Source organism: Trematomus bernacchii, unplaced genomic scaffold, assembly GCF_902827165.1.
Source record: "Trematomus bernacchii unplaced genomic scaffold, fTreBer1.1, whole genome shotgun sequence".
Lineage (NCBI taxonomy): Eukaryota > Metazoa > Chordata > Actinopteri > Perciformes > Nototheniidae > Trematomus > Trematomus bernacchii.
In genome coordinates this window covers 11,147,675-11,171,555 of record NW_022987851.1, presented here as the reverse complement: position 1 = coordinate 11,171,555, position 23,881 = coordinate 11,147,675, and the positions used below count along the sequence as shown (strand labels likewise).

Here is a 23,881-nt window from a genome sequence, read left to right as displayed (position 1 = left end):
TTGCATCACACTGTATAACTGAATTAGCATGTGTGCAGTGCCTCAATGCGATTTGATTAATAAAGAAACAACCTTGTACAGACATTCATGGTGTCCATAGAATGTGCTCTAATGGGTTTGGGGATCCTCTTACTTACTTGCTGTGACATTTAAGAAAACCATTCATGGTTCACTTAAGATGACAAATAATAACTTTGATCACCGTACTTTTTTAAACTTGATGACCAAATATATGCAATGACATTTCCATCTGCTACAGTTTTACTTTCTGTTTACTGCAAATATCATTTTTGTAACATAGTAAACGATCATGGTGGATATAATAAACATTATGCTAAACAATAACATTACCATTGTAAGCATGATAGTATGCTGATGTGAGCATGTTATCAGACCCTGTTTACACGAGGACGATACGGGTTGTATCCGCATAGTTACTCTTGCGTATAGCTCTTTCGTTTACACGAGGCCGTAACAAAATGATAGAAGCGGACCCCGCAAACGATAACGGGTCCCTAGGTGGATAGATCTGCAAACGGAACGCTCTGGGGGGGCAAACGGCTCCGTGTGTACGCCTCTATACGATCATTTTCTGATAATGTTGAAATAGCCCCGCCCCCCTCTCCCCACGTCTCCTGCTGCTGGGCTGTCAGAAGAGGGGGAGGAAAAGAGAGGCTCCGTTTATTATTATTATATTATTATATAGAGTCGTTATCAATTTGTTTTAAAGCTCAATAAATAACAAAGAAGACCTCTGACCAGCACTTTTCTAATTTTGTCCGGAAGATTTAAACTTTAACGGACATGTTGACCGGCGAAAAAAATTGTTAACTGAAACTCTGCCGCATGGTTCCCTCGTCCCTTGGAAGAGGCGGCGAGGTGGGTGTTTTTCATCTGCTGGTGGACTACCGGAGAGATCTACAGCAGGAGCACACGCCGTCCACCGCGGAGAATAAACAGAAGGGCAACCATGGCAACCATGCTCCAGGGTCTTCTTCGCTGCTTTTGGTGTATTTTGTGGCGGCAGCAGCGCCACTTACAGGCCCGGCATATGTACGTTTCCAGCGGTCTCGTGTGAACGGACACGTTAATTGAGCCGAATGCGTGTGAACGGAAGACTTTTTGGAAAACGCATACAGTGCGTAAACACAAACGTTCCCGTGTAAATGGGGTCTTAGAGTAGAGTTTCTAGCATGTGTATTCAAGTCAGTTTGCAATCAATCTCTAAATTCAGATATAATGGTTTATCCTTTACAAATGGCCGTTCTCAGCTCACTGGCAAGCTGTACTGAACTTTTTGATGTGTTTAAGTTCAGTAAAAGTTAACCTGAGACTTGCGTGATGGACAGTCATGAAAATATATGTGCTGTATTAAGGTAAAAATAAAGATGTGGTTTGTAGTAGAGAAACGAGCTTGCATTGTTGTGATATAGTACACTGAAACTGCTTTGCCCATTACTATAATTATTGTCAGTCTAAATGATTCACACATAGGGGGACAAACTCAAATGGAAATGCATTTTAAAGCAAACTAATTCATTGCAAAAAATGTGCATGGAAGTCCAAAATATGATATGTTCCCTCTTATTAGGGACATTAAAAGGTAAGGAAACACAGGAAAATTATGAGTGAAAAATTGGAAAACGCATACTGTTATCTCACAGTCACTCACTTCGCCTAATTAAGCGCGCTCAAGGCAGCGCTCAAGCCGCCAAAGCTACAAATGGGTTCCCAGATCCCCTCAGGGCACAGAGTGCAGAGCCGCACCGGAATGAAAATAAACACATGACAACTGCAGCATGATAATGCATTCATCAAAGATGCTACAGGGGACTCCCCAAGTGGAGGAGTTCAGCACTGACATCAAAGGAAGGAACCCAAGCCTGTGTGTGTGTGTGTGTGTGTGTGTGTGTGTGTGTGTGTGTGTGTGTGTGTGTGTGTGTGTGTGTGTGTGTGTGTGTGTGTGTGTGTGTGTGTGTGTGTGTGTGTGTGTGTGTGTGTGTGTGTGTGTGTGCATGCGTGTGTGTGTCAAATCTTCAAGCTGCTTCTATCTTCCTCCCTGAGCCAGGCTGGATGAATAGTAGTACATTGAGATACAATACATATGGCAGCAGAGCCAGACTTCCATGCAAACTGTCTCGTCTCAACTTCAGGTTCAAATGTTGGAGAGAGGCTGAACTGTAGCTACTACATTCTGGCTGAAAGGTGTGGTATGGAGGTATGAACCAAGATCTGAGTAGCTTTCTCACCTAAACACAAATATATAAACCTGCAGCTTTATATCATAGTGTCCCAGGAGGTTTTATATGGAAATGTTTAACACTCACATCCAATCTCACATCTAAGTCAACATGCAGGCAAATTCAGTAACTGGTTATCAGTGAAATTCAAATGGAAATGATGGTGCTTTAAGATTCCTTGAGATGTGCATATAGTTTAGGAACAATATAAAATGCAACAAAGCTATTTGCTGAACTAAATGCTAAACAGGTATTAAAGAGCAGGGAGAGAAGATATATCTTAGCAATTTGCTTACATAAAAAAAGTCTAATTTGAATCAAGAACTACCAGATAAAATATGTAACACCAGCTTGAGCACTTGACAGTTATTCAATACTCAATACGTGCTATGGACCACATTCAGTCAGTGTAAAATAAAGTACCAATCTGGCCTCGGGAGAAGAGAGGTATTTCATTGAAAGTTTCAGAATGTAATTTCCACATCCTTTGAGAGTGCATACATTTGACATGATATTCAGCTTTAAATCAATCACTTGATATTCAATGTCTGCTTTGGGTAGATAATGATTTTCACACACTTTTCAGTCAGTACCAATAAAGAAGGGGAGGAAAGGAGATTGAAAATAACAAGAAAATGTATTAAGAAAATTGAATAAGGGCTGAAAGGATGAGAGTGTGTTCCTCCCCTGATCTCTGGAGCTGTTTCTCTGCCCGGGGGCGACAGTAAGGAAGAGGCAGAGACAAAAGAAGGGGGCATGCTGAGATTCATCATCATCAATGCAGGAGAGACACATGAGGGAAAACACATATTACATGGAAAAGCCATTTCCTCCATGTGGAGGAGATTAGCAGCCATGCATGTTCCTCTAAACCTTTCTCCCTCCCTCCTTTTCTCTCCTCTCCTCTCTCAGCAAGGGCTTGTGATGCCATGCAACTATAGCACAAGTGTTGCCGAAATGAATGAAGAGGCAGCCCTCTTAGCCACTGAAATAAGCAGGGGCCTCCCTCACACCCAAACATTCACATAGATAAAACAAAACAGGCTCTGCAGGCGGGAAATCTGACAGCTTGACACATCCCACTTTTTAAGTGCCAGGGATGCGCCATAATTTTGACAGTGTAGGGGCGAGCAAAAGGGGTCACTCTAAAAGCAGAGGGACTGAAGGGACATGAATTTTGCCATCAAATCTCATGCCCACACTGTCACAGTGTATGGAGTTAAAAATAACCTCCATGGGTTTCAAGGGGCTTCTGTTTTTTCTGATGCAAACAAGAAACAATCCAGCTCTGTAACGGAGCTATGTGATAATATTATGTGTTCTGTCAGTCTCTCTGGCATTTTCTCTCCAAAACACTGTAATGACAGAATCTGTAAACATCCGAGGGATTTGTATAGATTGTGGAGAATGCAGGATTTAAAAGGAGAAGGCACATCCACACCTATGTGCTGCTATATAGACTGAGGGCAGAGCAAGTCTTGTAAAATCGACAAATTAAGAGGCTTTCCTGCCCCCTAGTGACAAGTACAAAGGGGCATTTTCAGCATGGGGGACAGTTTTCAGTTGATCCCCTGCCGATCATCATCTAAAGCTGTTATGTAAACTGAGAAAATTATGAGAATAAATTCACATAAGAATAAATCATCATCATGTGGCATCAATATGTTGACGTGTTGTACCCCAGATGTCGATATATAATATCACAATAAATCCTTCATGAAAAATCTGCAATCAACATTCTTCTCAAGTGTCTGTAGCAGCATGACATTTCTTCACAAAAATAAGCGCAATGGAGTCATTACGCATGGGCTCATGCTAAAAATGTATAGGCTAGGAGGCGTCCAAAGGAATGCCATACTGAGTATTCCCCTCCATATGAGACTAAAATGATTAAATAACCAATCGAGGAAAAGCTTGAAAATGATCACTTACCCTTCTCCAAACTGAGATTTCTGCAAACTTCAAGTTCTGCCATTTAGGACTAGAGTTGTTGGTCTCACAAGGTCCCTCCATGCGTTATGGACATGTTTATCTCCTAATTGCAGCGGTTAGAAAAACCGTGAAAACATGCCTGAGTAGTTCATTTCTGCACGATGATTGGACGCACCATGATGGTGGAGTGTCACTTTTTTTTTCTCCCAAAAAACGAGCCCAGACACAAACTGCTCCTCAGCATCTGCCTTCCCTGAACGATCTGCGGAGTGGATTCACTAATCATCAAAGCTCTCACATCCACAGCCGCTGCGCCCACAGCCTCTCCTCTCTCAGCGCAACACAGACTCGAAACGATAAGCCGATTCCTCACACGCTCGTTGGACCGACGGAGAGTGTTTGTTAATAAGCAATAGCTTAAGACTGGCGTGGAGTAGGCGAGTGTGAACGATAACGCACAGCCTAGTGGCTTAAACCGCCAAAGTTGACCATTTCGGACATTTCATCAGCTTTGCCCGACTGTCCGGTTCAGCTGTTTTGACGACAGTTTGAATTCCCCTCCAAACTGAACTCTTGTTACATCCGTTTGTGTTTTGTTTTGTTTGTTTGTGCTCAGTTATTCATCGGTGTGCATCTGTGGGAGAAAACAGTCACCACTGCGCAGGGGTGCCAGTGCTATGACCCACTTTACGGTGTGTCTCTTTTTTTAAATGCCTCCACAGAGGCAGGCTTCATGGATATTAGGGATTTTCTGCAGTGCACATACTTGGGCCCCGTGTCCAGAGAGAGGGAAAGAGACTAAAGAGCACTTTCTGTGTCAACATTCATTAACAGGTTCAGCTTTTGACATTGTGTTTGAGTATGTTTTTCTATCCTCAAGTGTTCCAGTTAAGTCAATTCCCTAATGAAAGTTTGGGCAATCTGAGGCTCCCAGATTAGTCTTGCTCATTGGTCCACATTAAAGCCATTTCATTTAGGATTGCAGGAGACAATTATGAAGTGATCAAGCGCACACACTCACACACATACATGCCCACTTACACACATACACACACCCACAGTTGTGTTCATACTGAGGCAGAGCTCACCTAATCGATTAGTGCTGTCTGAAGGGGAAAAAATATGTCTGACCACCAGTGTCACCCTCAGTGCTGCCTGTGTGTGTGTGTGTGTGTGTGTGTGTGTGTGTGTGTGTGTGTGTGTGTGTGTGTGTGTGTGTGTGTGTGTGTGTGTGTGTGTGTGTAGTGTGTATTCGTTCTATGTGTGTTAGTTAGTACATGAGGTCATACCACTCCCATTCCCACCTGAAACCCCCTTCTCACACTGATTTATGTACCATGGTCGAACAAAAAACATGAGCCACTCTGTCATTTACAAAAGACTTGAAACAACTGAGAGGAAGGGAAAGAGTCAGAAAAGAGTCAGAGAGGGGATAGCAGAAATGGTTCTGACAGATAAGAAACTCCTGTGAGGGAATGAACAGAGATCAACAAGATATACAGTTTGGTTAATATCCAGAACAGCAACAAAAAACATAGGCTATTTATAAAGGGAGAAAAACACGTGACATTCCCATCAAAGGGAAAATATCCTTATTTCTAAGAATGATGAAGGGGAAACAGACACTTATTTTCAGTCTCTGCATCAATCAGGTCAATCCATCATCCACAGAAGAGTACTGCAGCACTCAAGCCTTATTTCCACTACAGTACACACAGTGTTGGGGTCAGATGTAGACGCTGGATGTAGTATGTGATGAACCTTTAAGTGGTCTTAGGTGTGACAGCCACAGAGGAAAATAGATTTATTATGGACTGCATGCAGCCTGACTGTCTCAGGCCCCACACACACGGGAACGCAAACGCAAACGAAACGCAAACTAACCGAATTCGATATCAAAAAAGTATTCCGTTCACACGGATACGGCTCAATAAACGTGTCCCTTCACACGAGACCGCTCGACCCGCTGGAGACGCTGTAGTACATATGCCGGGCCTGTAAGTGGCGCTGTACTTCCGCCACAAAATACACCAAAAGCAGTGAAGAAGACCCCCGAGCATGGTTGCCATGGTTGCCCTTCTGTTTATTCTCCGCAGTGGATTTAGCAACATGTAGTTCATGTAGTTCTCCATGTCCACTTGTTGCTGATGGTTGTGATAGAGGGGCTGTAGATTTTGCACTAACATCTGTAGCATGGTCAGTAGCAGTAGCACCATGCTACAGCAGTGAGCAGCAGAGGTGGGGAGAGGCGGGGCTATGGCTTCATCGTTATCAGGAAATGATCGTATAGGACGTACACACAGAGCCGTTTGGCCCCCCAGAGCGTTCCGTCCGCAGATCTATCCACCTTGGGACCCGTTATCGTTTTAGGGGACCGTTTCCGCGGTTCCGTTACGGCCTCGTGTGAACGAACGGGCTATACGAAAGAGAAAAGTAGCGGATACAACCCGTTTCGTTCCTGGGTAAACAGCACCTCAGAACCAATGTAATTAATACAGACATCAAAGTGATGTCTGTATTAATTACACCATTCAAGAGAATGAATAATGCACTAGTTGCTGTGATTCCATGTATCTAATACAACATACTGGCATAAACAGTAATGCATGTTTCAAGGCACTCACGATGATGCCTTGATCCCTTGTATATGCATGGTCTCCCTTTTTCCTACAACTTTCCACTGTATGAGTGCTAATATGTATGAATCACCCATGAAGAGAAACATAGTACAAGTCATTTGCTGCAGCCTACTAGTACACATGTTTTGTATTTCCACTTAAATAAGCGCAATACCCAGTATGAATGATGTTCTGGGGACAGTTTTGTCATTCTTTCACACATTAATTCAGTTGCACTTGCAGCACTTTTCGTGTAACAGTGAACAGTAATAAGATGTGATGATGTCACAACACTATTACAACTGCAATTGAAATGCCTGAGTGTTTGAGGCTCAATCGTGGAGACGAGTCTCCCTCTACTGTTCACTGCCATGATGTACAGTTATAAGAGAGAGCATACTGTTGATTATATTCTGTCCATGTTATATTTACCATGAAAGGTGCTGTTGTCTGTCAGGAAGTGCCGGCGGTACTGAGGATCTCCTTTCCTGTTCACCAACCTGGAGCTCATGGTGAGGGCAGGAGGGACGCAGGAGGGAGAACAATTGGATGACCTAAGAAGGAAAGAAAGTATATTTTGGTTGTCAAAACATTTTTGCAGGAATCTAAAAAGACACCTTGATAAAAACAAGGATGCATCACATGTCTTGTGCCTTGAGCCAAATTGCTTCCATTCCGGACAGTGTAATAAAGTAACTAAGAGGGGAAAGTTTAAAGATCTTGCAGAAGAAAAAAAACATTTGTGAAAAGGTATGTAGTATTATCTCTTTTAAATTACATCAGCAATAGAATGTTTTTTGTAAAGATTGAGGAAAGTAGGAAATACGATTTTAGGGGTGCTTAACAGTTAAAATTACAAACACATTTATGTTTTAATGATGTGCAAAGGAGACTCATTATCTTGAAAGACTTTCAGAGTTGGGTTAAGCAAATGTATGAAGGAAATAGCAAGAAACTTTCCTCTTACAGCACTTTTGTGACACAGTTTGTCAGATTATACTGAAGCAGAAATTAATCAGCATTTGTGGGCAGTTTTATGCACAAATGTCAAGATTTTAAACTTTAAATGTCAATTTAATAATTTTGGAACAAGACATTTCCATCAATTGACTATAGTGTTGGAAATTAGCTTAAGCTATTTGCACATATACAGTACATTGAACACTGCTTCTGTGACTCTCTGTGTCTCACTTGTACTCTTTTTGTCAATGTTTTGCTATGATTTTGGAAATGTATTTTTATTGTGGTAGTGGCAGAAATATCACATCATTCAGCTCTTAACGTAAAGTAAGAGGTTCAGTTATAGTCCGAAATGTTATTGGTGTCGTGATCAAAATCAACATGTAATTGGATCAAAGAAATAACAATCATAGCACATATCTATTTAGGTTATGAGACTCTTTGCTGTTTCTATTCATCTCTGCCATGAAAACAGGTTCTGATCCTCCTCTTTACTAAACTGTCATACAGGTTCTCATACCTCTAGCCGGTTTTTGTTGTCAACCTTAGATTTCTACATCTCTCTCTATGTGTTCTCATTTATCTTCCTTCTGTTTCTCCTCGCAATTATTACCGGATTCCTACTTCCTCCTGACTTTTCATTCCTACCTCTTCTACTGCCAGTTTCACTGCTTAGTGTTTCCCCACCTGTTGCTCATCTATCTTCCAGTGATTTACTGACACACACACACACACACACACACACACACACACACACACACACACACACACACACACACACACACACACACACACACACACACACACACACACACACACACACACACACACACACACACACACACACACACACACACACACACACACACACACACACACACACACACACACACACACACACACACACACACACACACACACACACCTGGAAAGGCTTGGAGCCTCTGGGACAGTTATTGGCGTCTGGTGCCGGCTGACCTGAGGTGGGGTGACTGTCTGGTCGAACACGTAAAGCTAACAAGTATCATTGAGGTGAAAGTACTTTCCTGTGACTCTTCCACTACCTAACATTAAACCACAGCAGGCTGAAAGTCTGTGATGCCTATGAGCGACCATAGAGACAAAGACCCATTCTGTTAATATAACACCCATGTTTAGTAGAATTAGTGTTTGAGAATGTAACCAGATAACTGTGACAATAATTTATTTCATTTGTTTTTGAATGAAATATAATTTAATGATCGGGAATCTCTGCACTCTTTCTTTAGTTTTAATAAGATAAGCAATGTTTCAGATCTTTTGTTTTCAATAGTGTTACAATAATTGTTTGTATCTACATTTCAGTTTTATTATAAGTGATTAAATATTAAGCTGTAATCTGCTTGGTGTTGGTGTAGGAAGTCAAATTTGCAAGAAATAAAATAAAATAATCAAAACACCCTGCAAAACTAAAACAAGACATAGAGAAACCAGCAAGAATGAAGGTTAAAAATACCTTTAAGACGGGCTCTGCTGAGACATGATCAGTGTATTATGGTGCCTGGTAGACAACTAAATACAGCTTTGACTTATTTTAAAATGTTCTTTTGAAAACATGTGTGTTGCCTAAGGCCTAGGCTCCACGGGAACGACAACGGGTTGAATCCGCATATTTCTCTTGCGTATAGCCCTTTAAGCTAGACGACGCCGTAACGGAACGGTAGAAACGGACCCTGCAAACGACAACGGGTCCAAAGGTGGATAGATCTGGGAACGGAGCGCTCTGGGGGGTCCAACGGGGCCGTGTGGTAGCCTATACGGTCATCCGTTTCTGATAATGACGACGCAATAGCCCCGCCTCTCCCCACCTCTGCTGCTCACCCCCGCAAAAGTACACTGCACACTGAATTCAGATTATTTATCTTTATCTCGATATGGACATAAACGCGAGTGAAGTCTAATCTGACAGGACGGAGACACGCAGCTCCTCCCGCTGTGATGCAGCGGGAGGAAAACACACACTTCAAGTCAGATCATCACCCTTAGCTTTTAAATCCAGGCTGAAGACTTTTCTTTTTGCCGCTGCTTTTAAATGAACTATTCACATCTTAAACTGCACTGTAACTTTTAACTTTTATCCATGTATTTTTTCTTTTAATGTTTATTTTATTATCTTTCCTTTTTAATGACTGATTTTAAATGCCATTTTTAAAATGTCTTCCATTTTTGTAAAGCACTTTGAATTACCTTGTGTTGAAAGGTGCTATATAAATAAACTTGCCTTGCCTTGCCTTGCCTTGCCTTAGCTATTTTAATTACCTCTCAAACTACCTAAACTAGTTATAAATATGTTTATTTTTACTGTCGAGTCATCATTACTGGATCAGCTGCTGCATGAGACAGACACTGACGCTGTCAGAAGAGAGGAAAAAGAGACAGCCTCCGTGTATTTTATTATTATATATCATTATATCGTCGTTATTCATTTGTTTTAAAGCTCAATAAATAACAAAGAAGACCTTTGACCGGCACTTTTATAATTTTGTCCGGAAGATTTAAACTTTAACACACGTTGACCGGCGAAAAACTCTGCCCGGATCCCTCGGCCCCCACCGCAGAGAATAAACAGAAGTGCAGCCATGACAACCATTCTTCTTCGCTGCTTTTGTGGAGGAAGTTGCTGCTTTTGTGGAGGAAGTTACAGCTCCACGTACAGGCTCTGCATATGTACTGCAGCTTTTCCAGCGGTTGGATGTAAACGGAGCTGTCTCGTGTAGCTTGACACAATCCGGTGTATATTGCGTGTGGGCGGAAGCTTTTTGGCGTTTGCGTTTGCGTTACTCCTATGCGTTTTGCCGTATGCGTTCCCGTGGAGCCGGGGCCTAAGCATCTAGGGTTTTGTATTCAAAGTTATTAAACTCTGCGCTTCACCTTGTGCCTGCAACACCTCTGAGCTGCTCTGAACTCTTGAGCACGGCCCCTTGAGGTTCAATTACAGAATCGTGTTTCTAAATTACCGTTTGTTTTCATAACAGAGTCAAAATTAGAGATAGGAGCCGAGCAGACGACTGGAGACACTGTTTGAGCAACACACTCTCACTCCCTAAACGTCCAGGAGCGACGCTTGGTCAGGGTCCCGTGGCGTGCAGTTGGGACGCGCCGAGGCTCCTTCAGCTTCATAAACGGACGCAAAGAGCTTTCAACTGATTGCAATGTATTCCCATCGGCGGCGGTATTTGACGCTCATGGAAGCACCGCATCCGTTTATGTTGGCGGCTGTTTAAAGGCAATGTGAGCATCCATTCCCATTGGATAACGGAGGATTTTACACCCGGAAGTAACTATTCTCCTTACTGTCGATTGATTTTACAGTGATATCTGCACTACTCATCAACTCAAAAACACCAGATTATCCTTGTTAATTACACAACATTGATTGGTTTAAATTGTGTGCAATGCTTTTGTATTTTTCCCCTTCGATTCGGAGAAACAAATATTTTTTCGGAGTTTAGGATGGCACTACACTACCCAGAATCCTCAGCTATCGTTTGGGACTACACCATGTGCTTTGCTTCACAAACCCCGTGATTAGTTCTCAAGCTCTGTGATTGGTTGACCTCCAACTGCATTCCATATGAAAAAAAACGTTTCGTAAAATCATACTTTATTCAGCAGTGCTTGCTTTACGGTGCGTCTACACAGCAGCGTTAAAAAAATCTTGAAACGCTTCTGCCCATTCACTTTGAATGGGGTGACGTCACTTTCCCTCACTTTTCGCCGAAATGCATTGTGGGCAGGCGAGCGGAGATTTTCAGGATTTTGAGGATTCAAAGTTGAACAATGTTCAACTTTTGAGGCTGAGGTGGAAGCGTCAGCCAATCAAATCCCGTGTATGCAAATCTGACAGTTCAAGCTCTAGCCAATCAAACGGCGTGTATGCTGGGAGAGACATACCGCAGGTCATTTCCTCATATTCCAAAAAATGGAGGAGAAATTAGCGGTAGCGAATCAATCACCCGGTGCTTTATGACCAGACCTACCGGGATATAAACCGGAGGAGCCAGGCATGGAGGGAGGTGGCAGAGACAGTGGTATGTTTTCGCCTGTTTTGGGGAGTTTATATCCAGTTTACTTCGGGCTTTTTTGCTTCGTATGTCGCGGGCGGGAGATTCATGTGATTGGTTGCTCGCAAAAAATCCTCAAGCTTCAGATACGCCCACCTCCAAGATTTTTTTAACGCTGCTGTGTAGACGTACCGTTACTCTTTGAAAGTCATCACATGAATGCATTGTAATAAATGGTTCGACTGCATTAAATATTACACATCTGTCGTAGTTCTTTATTTATCTACAGAGATCGGGCCTCAGAATAGACCGGAAACTATTCTTTTACCGTTCTGTTTTAATTTCACAATAAAGTTAGTAGTAATATTTTGTTTTGATATTATTGTTTTTTATTAACTACTAGACCGCTGGGTCATGTTAAGACCATCTTTTCTGTGTTGCTGTGGGTTTTTTCCATCGCTTTTGTGTTACAAATATCAAAACAATAACAAAATATATCCGTCGTAAACTAAACCGGAAACAGCAGTATATTTTATTTTGTTAACACTGTAAACTTGACAGCTTTTTAACCCAAACCCCTTTTTACTGGTTAAAGCACGTTATTACACGATGGGTTTCATTCCATTTCAAAGTGCTGTTTGACGTGGTGAAAACTTCGCGCACTGCCACTCCAACATCCAATCACAGAGCTTGAGAACTAATCACGGGGTTTGTCAAACAAAGCACATGGTGTAGTCCCAAACGATAGCTGAGGATTCTGGGTAGTGTAGTGTCTTCTGCCATCCTAAACTCCGAAAAAATATGTGTTTCTCCGAATCGAAGGGGAAAAATACAAAAGCATTGCACACAATTTAAACCAATCAATGTTGTGTAATTAACAAGGATAATCTGGTGTTTTTTAGTTGATGAGTAGTGCAGATATCACTGTAAAATCAATCGACAGTTAGGAGAATAGTTACTTCCGGGTGTAAAATCCTCCGTTATCCAATGGGAATGGACGCTCACATTGCCTTTAAACAGCCGCCGACATAAACGGATGCGGTGCTTCCATGAGCGTCAAATACCACCGCCGATGGGAATACATTGCAATCAGTTGAAAGCTCTTTGCGTCCGTTTATGAAGCTGAAGGAGCCTCGGCGCGTCCCAACTGCACGCCACGGGACCCTGACCAAGCGTCGCTCCTGGACGTTTAGGGAGTGAGAGTGTGTTGGTTTGAGCAGCTTTAATGGCAAGCCAGCTCCTGGTTGAATTGTATTATATGTTTAAGTCATACTGCAAGAAGCAATGACCGGAATATGCAAGTTAATGAGTTTTACAAATACTGCACAAGGCAATACAGCAAAGATGATCAGAGATTGTATTTACCGTTGAAAGCCAAGTATGAATATAAACATTACCAAATCGAAGGAATAGTTCAACATTCTGTTAATTTGTTTTGCTGAGAGTAAGATGAAGACACTGTTACCACTCATGTGTGTCCATTAAATTAGAAAATACCAGAGCAACTTGTTAGCTCTGCTTGGCATAGTAAAATCTGGAAGAAGCAGCTGGTCTGGCACTATCAAAATCATATCTACCCAGAGTATCCCTAAAACATGTTAATTCTCCCTTTTTCTGATCCTTACAAAAGTTTTGTTTTTTATGTACTGAAATAATGATTGTCCAGTAGCAGTGAATGTCTTGGGAGAGTGTCTTTATATGAATTGAACAAACAAAATATAACCCAGGGGAGGCTGTAGCTCAGTGGACAGTGTGCTGGACTTCGAATCAGGGGGTAGCAAGTTCGAGTCCCACTGCAGTCAGCAGGTCGTTGTGTCCCTGAGACACTTCACCCCAAATTGCTCCTGTGGGGATTGTCCACAGTACTGTGCACAGTACCAGCTTTGGATATAAGCGTCTAACAAGTGACATGTAATGTATTTGTGAGTATGTGTATTTGTCCCGCCTGGAACACCACCACTAGTGTGCCCTTGAGTAAGGCACTTAGCCCTTAGTTACTTCAGGGAGAATGTCCCTGTAATTGGTAATTGTAAGTCGCTTTGGATAAAAGCGTCAGCTAAATGTAATGTAATGTGAGCTTTAGAGGTGCTGGTTTGTGTATTTTTTGTGTTTTACCTTTACGTTTTTTATAATCCCTGTCGAACTGTATGCATTAGTGTTGGTAAAAATCCAATAACCCCTTTGGGAACTAGCTTTATTTTACTGATTTGTATACTGCAGCTAACCTGGGTGAGGCTGCTAGCTGTAGCTTCATATACAGGCAGAGTGGTATTGACCTTGTTATCTAAACTTCGTCAAGAAAACACTTTTCCAAAAATGTCAATCTATTCCTTCAATAATAGCAAGAAGGATATTTAAAAAAACAACATATTTTTATAAATACGTTTATAAATCAAAGCAGTGCGAAAGTGTGTGTCAGTGCATGTAACACAAGTTGGTAAACTGACTCTTCCTCTTCTGACTGTGTGTAACACTAGTAGCCTTCTCATCTACAACATGGGCCAAACCTCAGGGGGAAACCGCCTGCTCTTTACATTCTATCAGGCTACTGGGAGAGAAAGCAGCTTAAAAATAAATGTTTCACTGCCAGACTGCCTGATGAGCCTCTCTATCTCATGCCCTGGCAGGAAGTAGGTCGAGGATGCCCCCAAGTTAAAAGTTTTGTTGAAGTAGATATTTAAATCAATCAGAAGTAATACAATATGAAACATGTGGTTGCAGCATTTTATCACGTCCACTGTCTGCATGTGAAACCCACGTTATCTGACATGATAGATATCCTTTCTTTTATACAGGCTGTTGAAGATACAGTGCTTATACAGGATATTTTGTTTCTTATCAAGCAAATAACCATTGGTGTTTTATATTGCATCCCTTTAACTGAAAGGTAATACAGTTCTTCTCAAATATAACATTTGAAAGCATGCCTTTAGCGCAATTTTTGCATAAATTAAATAAAAAAACATGGATTTAGGGCCAAATAATAAAAAAGAATTTAAGCTGGTGGTTTACAATTTAAATTAACATGTGTTTTAAGCCTTTATGCGCAAGACATTTGAGATCCAATAATATGTTATTGGACTGTTAAAGTAAAGCTATGCCTATTTTCTATTAGTCCTTAACACTGTGGAGGAGATGTCCAGTGATTTAAGATTGCACAGAAGTACAATTTTCTGTGACAGCTCAACAAATCCAAGTAGAATTATTTATAAGGAACACTTTTATGTCTAACTTTAGTCATAATTGAACCTCCTGTTTGATCTTGACAATCCGCTCGTCTGCTTAACTGTTTGTCTGACAGCTCATTTTCTTTTCTTTGTTGGACTGTTAACATAATAATAGAAATGATGTCCAAAACTATGAGCATAAGACCCATCATTTATTATGGGGCTGTTTAATATTAATGGCACATGTGGCACAGCAGGAATTATCCCTCATATATGCATCTATCAATGTGACAACGGCCCTGTCATGACACACGGACACAAAGAGAACAGCATCTGTCGCCCTATATTGACACATGCCAAAGAACAATCTATATAGACATGAATATTTAGATATACAATGGTGGATTTATTATATTTAACCAGCTGCCATGAATGAGAGAGGTTATATTTACCATGATTAGAATTGTATTTAAAACTGCTATGGTTATTGCCTATGGTTAAATGCTAAAACAAGACACAGTGATGTTGTTTGTTTCCTTTATATCTTCCTTCACTGCAAGTCAAGTGGGATGGATGAGGATCTTAATGGCCATCAGCCTGCTCTACAGAGTCAATGAGTAGCTTGTAATTGCTGGTTAAGCAGTTATTGGATGGAGGGTAAACAGTCTTGGTATGCTGATGGCTAGACGGATGGTTTCCAAACAACATGAGTGGACCCTAACTCACTGAGTTAAGTCTATATGGGACTTTGTTGAAAGGAACTTAATGAACACAAACTACATGTTGATTAAGGGGAAGCATTACAGGTGAATAGTGTACACAATCTATACATGATTTATCACCCTGAAAGTGTATCTGTTATTAAGTTTGTGATTTGCCAATTAAACAAATATGTTTTATTATCGATTGATACTAACATCATTTTATTAATTAATCAAATGATTGCTTGGTTTTCTTTATGAGAGTTCAAAACCCAAATATATTCAATTTATATTTATATAGGCTATGACCTGAGAAGGCAACACATCTTCAAATTTGGCAAGCTGGAACATGAGATGTTTTGACAATTTCTCTGGGAAGATTATTCAAACAAGAAGCGCATTTCAAAGTTGTTGAACATTATTTAACTAATCATTTCTTCCCTAGAGCTATAGCATGTTTCCACCAGCTTAGGAGGAAGGAAGTGGAAGTTGTAACATCTAAATTGTAACATCTAAATTGACCAGTCGGTCCAGTTTCAGCAGGCCTTTGACCTGATAAGGAAACAGAGTGACCCTTGAGGCAGCGAGGTTACTGAGGGGTCAGAGTTGTTACAGAGGGGCACTGAGGTTATCTGAGCTCGACAGCAGACGCTGTTTTATGGCTGAAACAACTCAAAACTGGGGGTCTCTTCTCTACACAAGAGATGTGTACAAACTGATCCACTGCCTGGAATTAAAGCTCAAATATATTTCTTGAAATCTGTAATGTGAAATTGAGCGCCTACAATTTGAAGGTTTGCGAAGAGAATTGCCTCAACGTTTTTGCAAGTACATCCTTAAAAAAAAATGTACCAATAAAAAGGTCCATCCATTTTAGAAGAAAATCCGGTCTCCAGTGCTAAAATATCAACTATAGGCCTACTGCATTTATTTGGAGGGATAAAAAAATGTAATAACAAAAAAATGTAAGAGCTCAATCTTTTTTGAAATGTTAACTTTTTTGCATCTGTGTGATATAACTGTGTGTAGTGGGGTCATCTTGTTTTACTGTGAAATTGAGGGGTGGGTAAGGTCATGAGTCAAACCTTCAGATCTATTTCAAGAAGAGATAGATTTCCCCCTCCTGTTCCTATCTTTATCTCTCAGGTTTTAGACTCAAACTCTGCCTAATATGCTGAATTTCTGCTGGATTGAGAACTGAGTTTATAAAACATTTGCAAAACGGAGTCATATAAAGTTTTCAATTTCTGTAAATACATATGAGCTAGTGTGTAGTAGGCCTCTGACATACAGTACAGAAGCAATGAGTGATAGCTTGTTTATATTACCTGCAAAGACATTTAAACTGTAGACACACACGTTTGGTTCATTCAATGTAGCGTCCCTTCATTCCTCCTCCCTCCCTTTCCACCAAAAAAACTTCAAATATTCATGAGGGATCACAACGCCCACAAAGAGTCATGTTCCCGCTCCTACAACTCTACACCAGCAAGCCGATACACTGTTCACAATACTTCAAGTCACATAATAACAAGGGAGTCACTTTACTGCTGATGCATTCCTCCAGTCATCCCCCCCCCCCCCCCCCCCCCACACACACACACACAGTGCATGTGGGTGTGTGATTGAAAAGCTATGTCTTATAGTTGATTATTTTTTTATTGTGACAGCAGGTAAAATAAAACATTATCACTTGGATAAAGTTAAATTAAAAACTGCAAACAGCGCAAAATAAAACCAATGAGTTTGGACCTGAGGCCTTTATGTCAGTACAAATTTACAAATAAGCTTCACCAACACTGCCTGACAAAGACTCTCCTTGTATGTTGACAACTGTTTGTATTGTGCATGAGAAAAAGATGGAGTTACCTTTAGGTTTCGAAAGGGTGCATTTGGGAGTGTCACACCAGATCCCTGTCTCTTTAAATCTCTTTGTCTTTCACAGCCAGGCAGCTACACACAACCACTCAAATCAAATCAAAAAATCCCCAAGGACCCTGCTCTCGGACGGGGGAGTGCCCCATCTCTTTCTCTCTGAGGATGGCTACCGGCTGAGAGTAATAAAGGCCTTTGTTATGCTGCCCTGCTGCAAATCTCTGTTGTTAAAGCTCAATGGGAAGGAGCATGACAATGTAAAACACATGCAGCAGAAAATATTTTATCAATCACCCAGATTAAGTATTGATTCTAGTAGAAACACAAACCAAATAACATGACAATTGTGTATACCACATCAGGTTAGGCAATTTGTGGTTGTCAAATTGATCAAAGAATAGAAAAAGTGTTTTAAACCTGATTACAACTGGAGTGGTACAATATAGATAAGGATTGAAAAGTCTTAAGTTTCTATATTACAGAGTCTGTGTGTCCAGGCCATTTACAGGCACACATGTTTAGCAGGTGCACAACTGCTTGGATACTGCATACAGTATCCAACCAACAGTACATTTAAAGTGACAGCTAACTGTATGCAAATTGCCATAGTGAGAAAAGTGGAGTTAAGTTCCAAAAAACAGGCTTTTTAAATGAGAAAATTAACCTTGTGAGTTATCACATGCTATTTTTTTAAGAATCACATCAAGCATCACAGGCTTACTTACTTGTGTTACTCCAGTTTCAGATTCTGAAACCACGTTGTCAGCTTCTTCATAAAATCTTGCCACTTTCCCCAGAACAGTAGTCCATCAAGCTCTGGAAGTTCATGGCACAGGACACAGGTGTAATATAAATCAGAGTTAGTCCCAGCAGCGTGGTTTCCAGAGGAGAAAATGTCCCAACAACTTCACTGGTGTGGGCAAGTACCCACCACTACATCAAGCACGGTGTCTTTTCAAAAGACTAGTGTGGGACCAGTGGATTTAGGAAAAACCTGGAGTGGATTTCGGAGTGGACTACATTTACAAAGAAGACAAGAGAGATGGATTAGTCATTAATTCCGATCTTCCATTCAACACAAGGAACAAAAAGCGGAACAGCATGATTCAATTATTTTACATGAGAAATAAACACATTCTGATATCGGTGTTACCCATAGACTGTATATGGTATTACCCTACCAGTGTGACAATAACTATACATTTTAGTTACATTAAATGTTGATGATAATATACTATTTGTCATTGTATTTATTTAGTTGATGACTGTAACAGTTCTCATTTTCCACAGTAGCCTAGTATTTGAAAATGACGAGGAAGCAAGTTGTCCTAAATTCTCTTATGAAGTTAAAACCGTTTTCAGATTTGTTTTTTAATAATCTTCATCCTGCTCCTTCGGGTTTATTAACTTTAAGATTACATTTTACAAATTGTGGAGTTATATTAATTATACAGTATGGCAGGTGACTATGCAAAACATCAATGCCCTTATGTAACATTCAAATACTGACCAATAATTGCACTCAACGTTCCTACCTGCATTAATAATGAATCATAATTTGAGTTTAAACAAAAAAATGCAGCCACATAATACACACACATGTTAACCTCTTCAGGAACATACATTTTTCTTGTTAACTCCAGCTTCAAAAAGTTTGCTCTGCCTTCCCCCTGTTGTCTTTCTCAGCCATGGTTTCCCTCCCACTCCTCCCTCAGTGACAGTTCAAAGTCTGGCAGCAACAGCCATCCGCCTGAAATGCACCTTACAATTTAAACCAGGCCACCAATCACAAGCCTCATGGGCCGTAACAGTCTCTAGTAACATTTGCACAACAAAAGAGAGCTGATTCATCAACCCCCCCTCCCCTCTTCTCTCCCTTTCCCTTCCCCTGTGACTCCTCCTCTACTGCCTTTGTGTTCGGACCCGAAATCCCCTTCTGCCCCAGCGACCCACCTCCCTTGCACTAATCTCCTTGAGCCCATTGGGTTGACTGCTTCAGTGCCACTTCTCACTGCACAGAGACCCCCAAAGGACACACAGCACAGTCTGGCTTCATTTGAAGGCCCTTTTCCTCCTCCTCCTCCTCCGCCTCCTCCTCCTCAGCCGTGCATGGATGAAGCATGGACCGCACCACAGCACATGGAAGCACAAGGTGTAACTTTGGCAGTGGCCTTGTTCTGCAAAAAATAATGACAATCACATGAGGCTAATCCTGGACACACAGGACATTTTCTTTTGGTGCTTATGTTTTAGGACTCAAGAAATAATATACAGTGAAAATCAATGGATTCAAATCATAATTTATTAATTAGTTTTTTCTCCTACATTTCTGCAATGATGCCATTATAAATTAAGGGCAGGTTCCAGGCTTAGTCTAATTTCTGTTCTATTTCAGTGCCCAGCTCCTCACATTACAGCTAAAAGGGCCCTCTTTGTAGGTACTTAAAGACCCCCTCACATACACACAACATGTAAGGCTCCCATGGGGTTTGAGGGAGCGGCCAATATAGAGTTTGGCCTTTTCTTTGCTTTGTATTTCACATATAGTGTTTCTATAGCAACAGTAAGAGGGTACCAGTGGACCCCCCTCTCCATTTTGAACACCATCAACATACCCCGCCCCCGCCGTGTGATTAGTGGGGTGTCCAACACACACCAACAGCAGGATATGCTTGGCTGTGTTTTAATGGGGTAAGTGAAAGCAAAGGGATTCATGTCTGCGTATGAGATATAGTTTTACGATCATTTCAAATGTCTAAAGACTGAAATACAGCAACAACAAACCACACACCTTTGCAACAGGTGTAATGAAAAAAATGAGTTTTCTTTTTCTTTTTCAAAGCATTCATTGGCATATTTGTCTCACATGACAAATCAGAGATGGATGGCATGTAACCTGGTGAGCCTTTTTAGATATATCAGGGGGCAAAGAAAAAGGGATACAGTAGAAAAAAGAACTGTAAGTTGTCTCGTTTTGATCCATATATTTTGTCTTGGAATGGCAAAGTCACTTGGTGTATCAAGTCCTCTTAAAGATCCTCCTCATCAGTCTGAATAAAGCATTGTCCCTGACCGCCTTGGAGGCTCTCTCCCATAGGCTGTCTTCCTTCCACAGTCCCCGCCCTTTCCTCTCAGCTTTGACCTCTGCCCTGTGCAGCCGTTTGAGGAGACGCCAGTAGAGGCGAGAGTCGGGCCGGACCCCAACCACGGGTGCACTGCGAGCCAGACCCAGCCGAAGGACCTCTTCGTTCACACAATAGCTAAACATCGACCCCTCCTGGAAAGATAAGGAAAGTACATCCTGCAATATCAGTTTGACATCATGTATACAAATATGATTTTGGTTGTGAGACTGATAATCCCCCTTCCCTTTATCTTAGTGATGAGATGCCTCACCCTGCTTTGAGACACCAAACAGTGAAGCCTGTCATCCTCTCGACTGATGAGTTTTAGCCAGACTGTTTGCGCAGGAGCCAGGTTCTTCTGCAGCCATTCCCTGCCCTCTGGAGTCAACTCCACTCCTGCAAGATGCACCAGCATCGGGGACGTGCACACACCTAAGAGCACATCAAATAACCATTTACCATACGTGTTATAGTAAAGCGTATAGGTTATAGCTGACCATGTAGTAATGCACAATGTTAGTTACTGAATATCGTTTTTGTTAGATTTTTTGTTTAATATTTGTGCCAATATGATACAGAGGTTTGGTACCAATACATCCACATATCAATTACCACAATGTTTTTTTTTTTTTTATTAAAGGAACTTACATTACAAAAGCCATATTTTTTGGAAACACAGGCAGATGTACAATAACTTTGCATAAATAAAGTCTAACATTGGAAAGATCAATAACTTACGAATCAAGACTATTGACCAGATTCTCCTTGTACCAAAAACAGTTTTGAAGCATTGAAATTCAATATCAAGCCCTTTTGGGATTGACTGAGACTTTATATAAAAAACAGCAATCTCAGCCGCATGCTTAAAATAAACACAAGTAAACTATCTTTAACAGACACAGTACAAAACAATGGGTCTAACCAGTTTTAATTGGTCTGAGGTCGATAGGGACAAAGGTAATATGTGAGAAATTTGACAATCTGTTCATGTGAGTCCTTCACACTAAAGTTGCTGATGGAGCATGCTATATAAAGCATAAGCTGCTTGATGTAATTGCTCAGTGAATTCCATGATTTGATAATACTGGTAACAAGCTTACCTGTCACTCTGACTCATGAAAGGATAATCAATTGCAAACAGCTTGACAAAGTAAAAATGCCACAAAGACATTTTTGGTTATAACTATACAAAGGTGTACCTGCAGTAAATTGTTTAGCTGTTGTTTGTGTAACTTGCTGCAGTTAAATACCATCATACTATGTGCAATATGTGCTATATGTGCAATATATACATCATATATATGCCATTAATAACTGTGTAATACATTCCTGGCTGCTAAATCCTAAGAACTGTTACAGGATTTGTATTTTGGAAAGTATTTTTCTTTTACTTTTTATATTATATTTGTATTATATCATAACTTAGTACTTTTTTCTTAACATAGGTGCTGTCTGTGGCTCTTTCCTGCTGTAACGATGCAAATTTCCCCTCTGTGGGACTAATAAAGGTTCTAAATCTGATTCTGAACAAACAGGAGAATAATACATGTGCTGATTGGACCATTTAAATGTGTACAAGTCATGTAAGTTATACTTGTGTAAGTACCCATATAAATGTGTGTGTGTGTGTGTGTGTGTGTGTGTGTGTGTGTGTGTGTGTGTGTGTGTGTGTGTGTGTGTGTGTGTGTGTGTGTGTGTGTGTGTGTGTGTGTCAGAGGATACCCTGCATTACCTTGTTTTCTCGAAAGCATCCCAGAGAGTACTGGCAGATATATTGGAACATGTTCCACTTTAAGTCCTCTCTCTGTGATTGAATGAACTTTCCCACGGAGGCTGACGTTCCTCTCAATGAAACGGGCTGGGATCTCAGACACAGCTTGAAATGTGGTGATCTGAAGAAGTGGAAGTGGAAAAAGACAGCTGAGTGGCCATGTCTGATTACTCATTTGGGTAACATTTCTGAGTGCATTTCATTAACATCCTTAAAGGCCAATATTATACGACACAGTGTGCCGTTACCCTCTTACCAGTTTGATACTCCGTGCTATTACTATAACGCCAACAACAGCCAGTCCAGTGCTTATGTTCTGAAAAGAGAATAGAGAGGAAGAGAGGGTTGCAGTTGACAGAGGGATGACAGGGATACCATAAATCCAGCAGAGCATGTGCAGGATAATGACAATGAGAAAGACTTTGACAGAGATATTAGTGACACAGGGGCATGACCGGAAACCCACTGGGGACACCCCGTTAAGCCCAGCAGGATATCTGTGTTGTGACAACGTGGTAGTTTTGAAGGAGTTGTTCCTGAATTGTTAATTTTTTTGAAGAACAGATTTCTGAATCGCATTTATATATGTTTTTTCCCTCCTCTTTTACCAATACTACCGCCACGGAAACGTAGTTGCAGGTGGCTCACGTGCATTAGGACCATAACATTGCAGGTCCATGCCCGTGTATCACCAGTCATTTGTAGGTTGCAAAACGGAGAATCCTACCCGCACAAGGGTCAAATGATCGTCTGCAAACTTGGATATTGAAGACACGATGTTGTTGGACGACTGGTGTCCTTGATATCTTTGTTGTCTAACAGTAATTTCCGCGTCAGTTTCTCTGGAAGACTCCGGCATGTTGACATTTATTCGATGCATCCGGCGCACCGCCTTTATGGGTGGGACGTACAGGGGTATTGCTTGTGTGAAGTCTCCGCCCTGTGGTTTGGTTGGGATATGACAGGATGAGATCTCTATATGTCCATATACGCCTAAGTTAATTAATATGTTATAAAATAAAACAAACTCAAATGTTCCTTAAAGTGCACTTTGCACTCGAAATGTCAACGTTATTAGCTACAGAAAGCTCATTTTAGCACAGTAGTATAGCGGCGGGAAAAAAGTAGTTGTTGCTCTTTGAAGCTGAGATTCATTTGATCACTCTAGTAACCTAATAAATACCTCTGTGATCAGTGATGTCCCCATCTTTGTCTGCAAAAATGGACATAGACAACTTCATACTGCAGAATAAATCAATGCACAAAGCAAAACGCCAGACAGACATTATAATTTCTCCCTAATATTAAAATATAATATTTCATATTATGTGCAAAAAAACACCCCAATAACTTACTGTATAAATATCTCAGTTTCTTATAACAGTCACATGCGGCAGATGTTGCATGTGAAACATGTTAAGTAACAGACATCATTGAGGAGTGACCACT

At 40.9% G+C, this 23,881-nt stretch overlaps 2 protein-coding genes across 2 annotated transcripts in view; both read right to left on the bottom strand.

The window, feature by feature from the left end:
• The window catches only part of plch1 (phospholipase C, eta 1), a 57,264-nt gene extending 38,859 nt beyond the window's left edge, over window positions 1-18,405 (bottom strand). The window contains exons 1-2 of the mRNA XM_034112961.1: window positions 18,262-18,405; window positions 7,223-7,344 (exon numbers count right to left, since the gene is read on the bottom strand). Coding sequence (XP_033968852.1) covers window positions 7,223-7,301 — 79 coding nt within the window. The 5' untranslated portion in view covers window positions 7,302-7,344; window positions 18,262-18,405. The remainder of the gene's footprint in view (window positions 1-7,222; window positions 7,345-18,261) is intronic.
• Window positions 18,406-19,820: 1,415 nt separating this feature from the next.
• c18h3orf33 (c18h3orf33 homolog (H. sapiens)) lies at window positions 19,821-23,312 on the bottom strand. The gene is made up of 5 exons (XM_034113157.1): window positions 23,160-23,312; window positions 22,689-22,748; window positions 22,394-22,553; window positions 20,933-21,093; window positions 19,821-20,813 (listed from the first exon to the last, which is right to left on the bottom strand). Exons 1-5 carry the CDS (start codon window positions 23,310-23,312, stop codon window positions 20,556-20,558), a joined length of 792 nt encoding a protein of 263 aa, XP_033969048.1. The 3' UTR covers window positions 19,821-20,555.
• Window positions 23,313-23,881: the final 569 nt, after the last annotated feature.

Coding starts and splice junctions, on each gene's coding strand:
- c18h3orf33 (XM_034113157.1), bottom strand. CDS start 23,312: ATGCATCGAATAAATGTCAACATGCCGGAGTCTTCCAGAGAAACTGAC. Junction 22,749..23,159: donor ATCATTTGACCCTTGTGCGG/GTAGGATTCTCC, acceptor TTCTCTTTTCAG/AACATAAGCACTGGACTGGC. Junction 22,554..22,688: donor TAGCACGGAGTATCAAACTG/GTAAGAGGGTAA, acceptor CCACTTCTTCAG/ATCACCACATTTCAAGCTGT.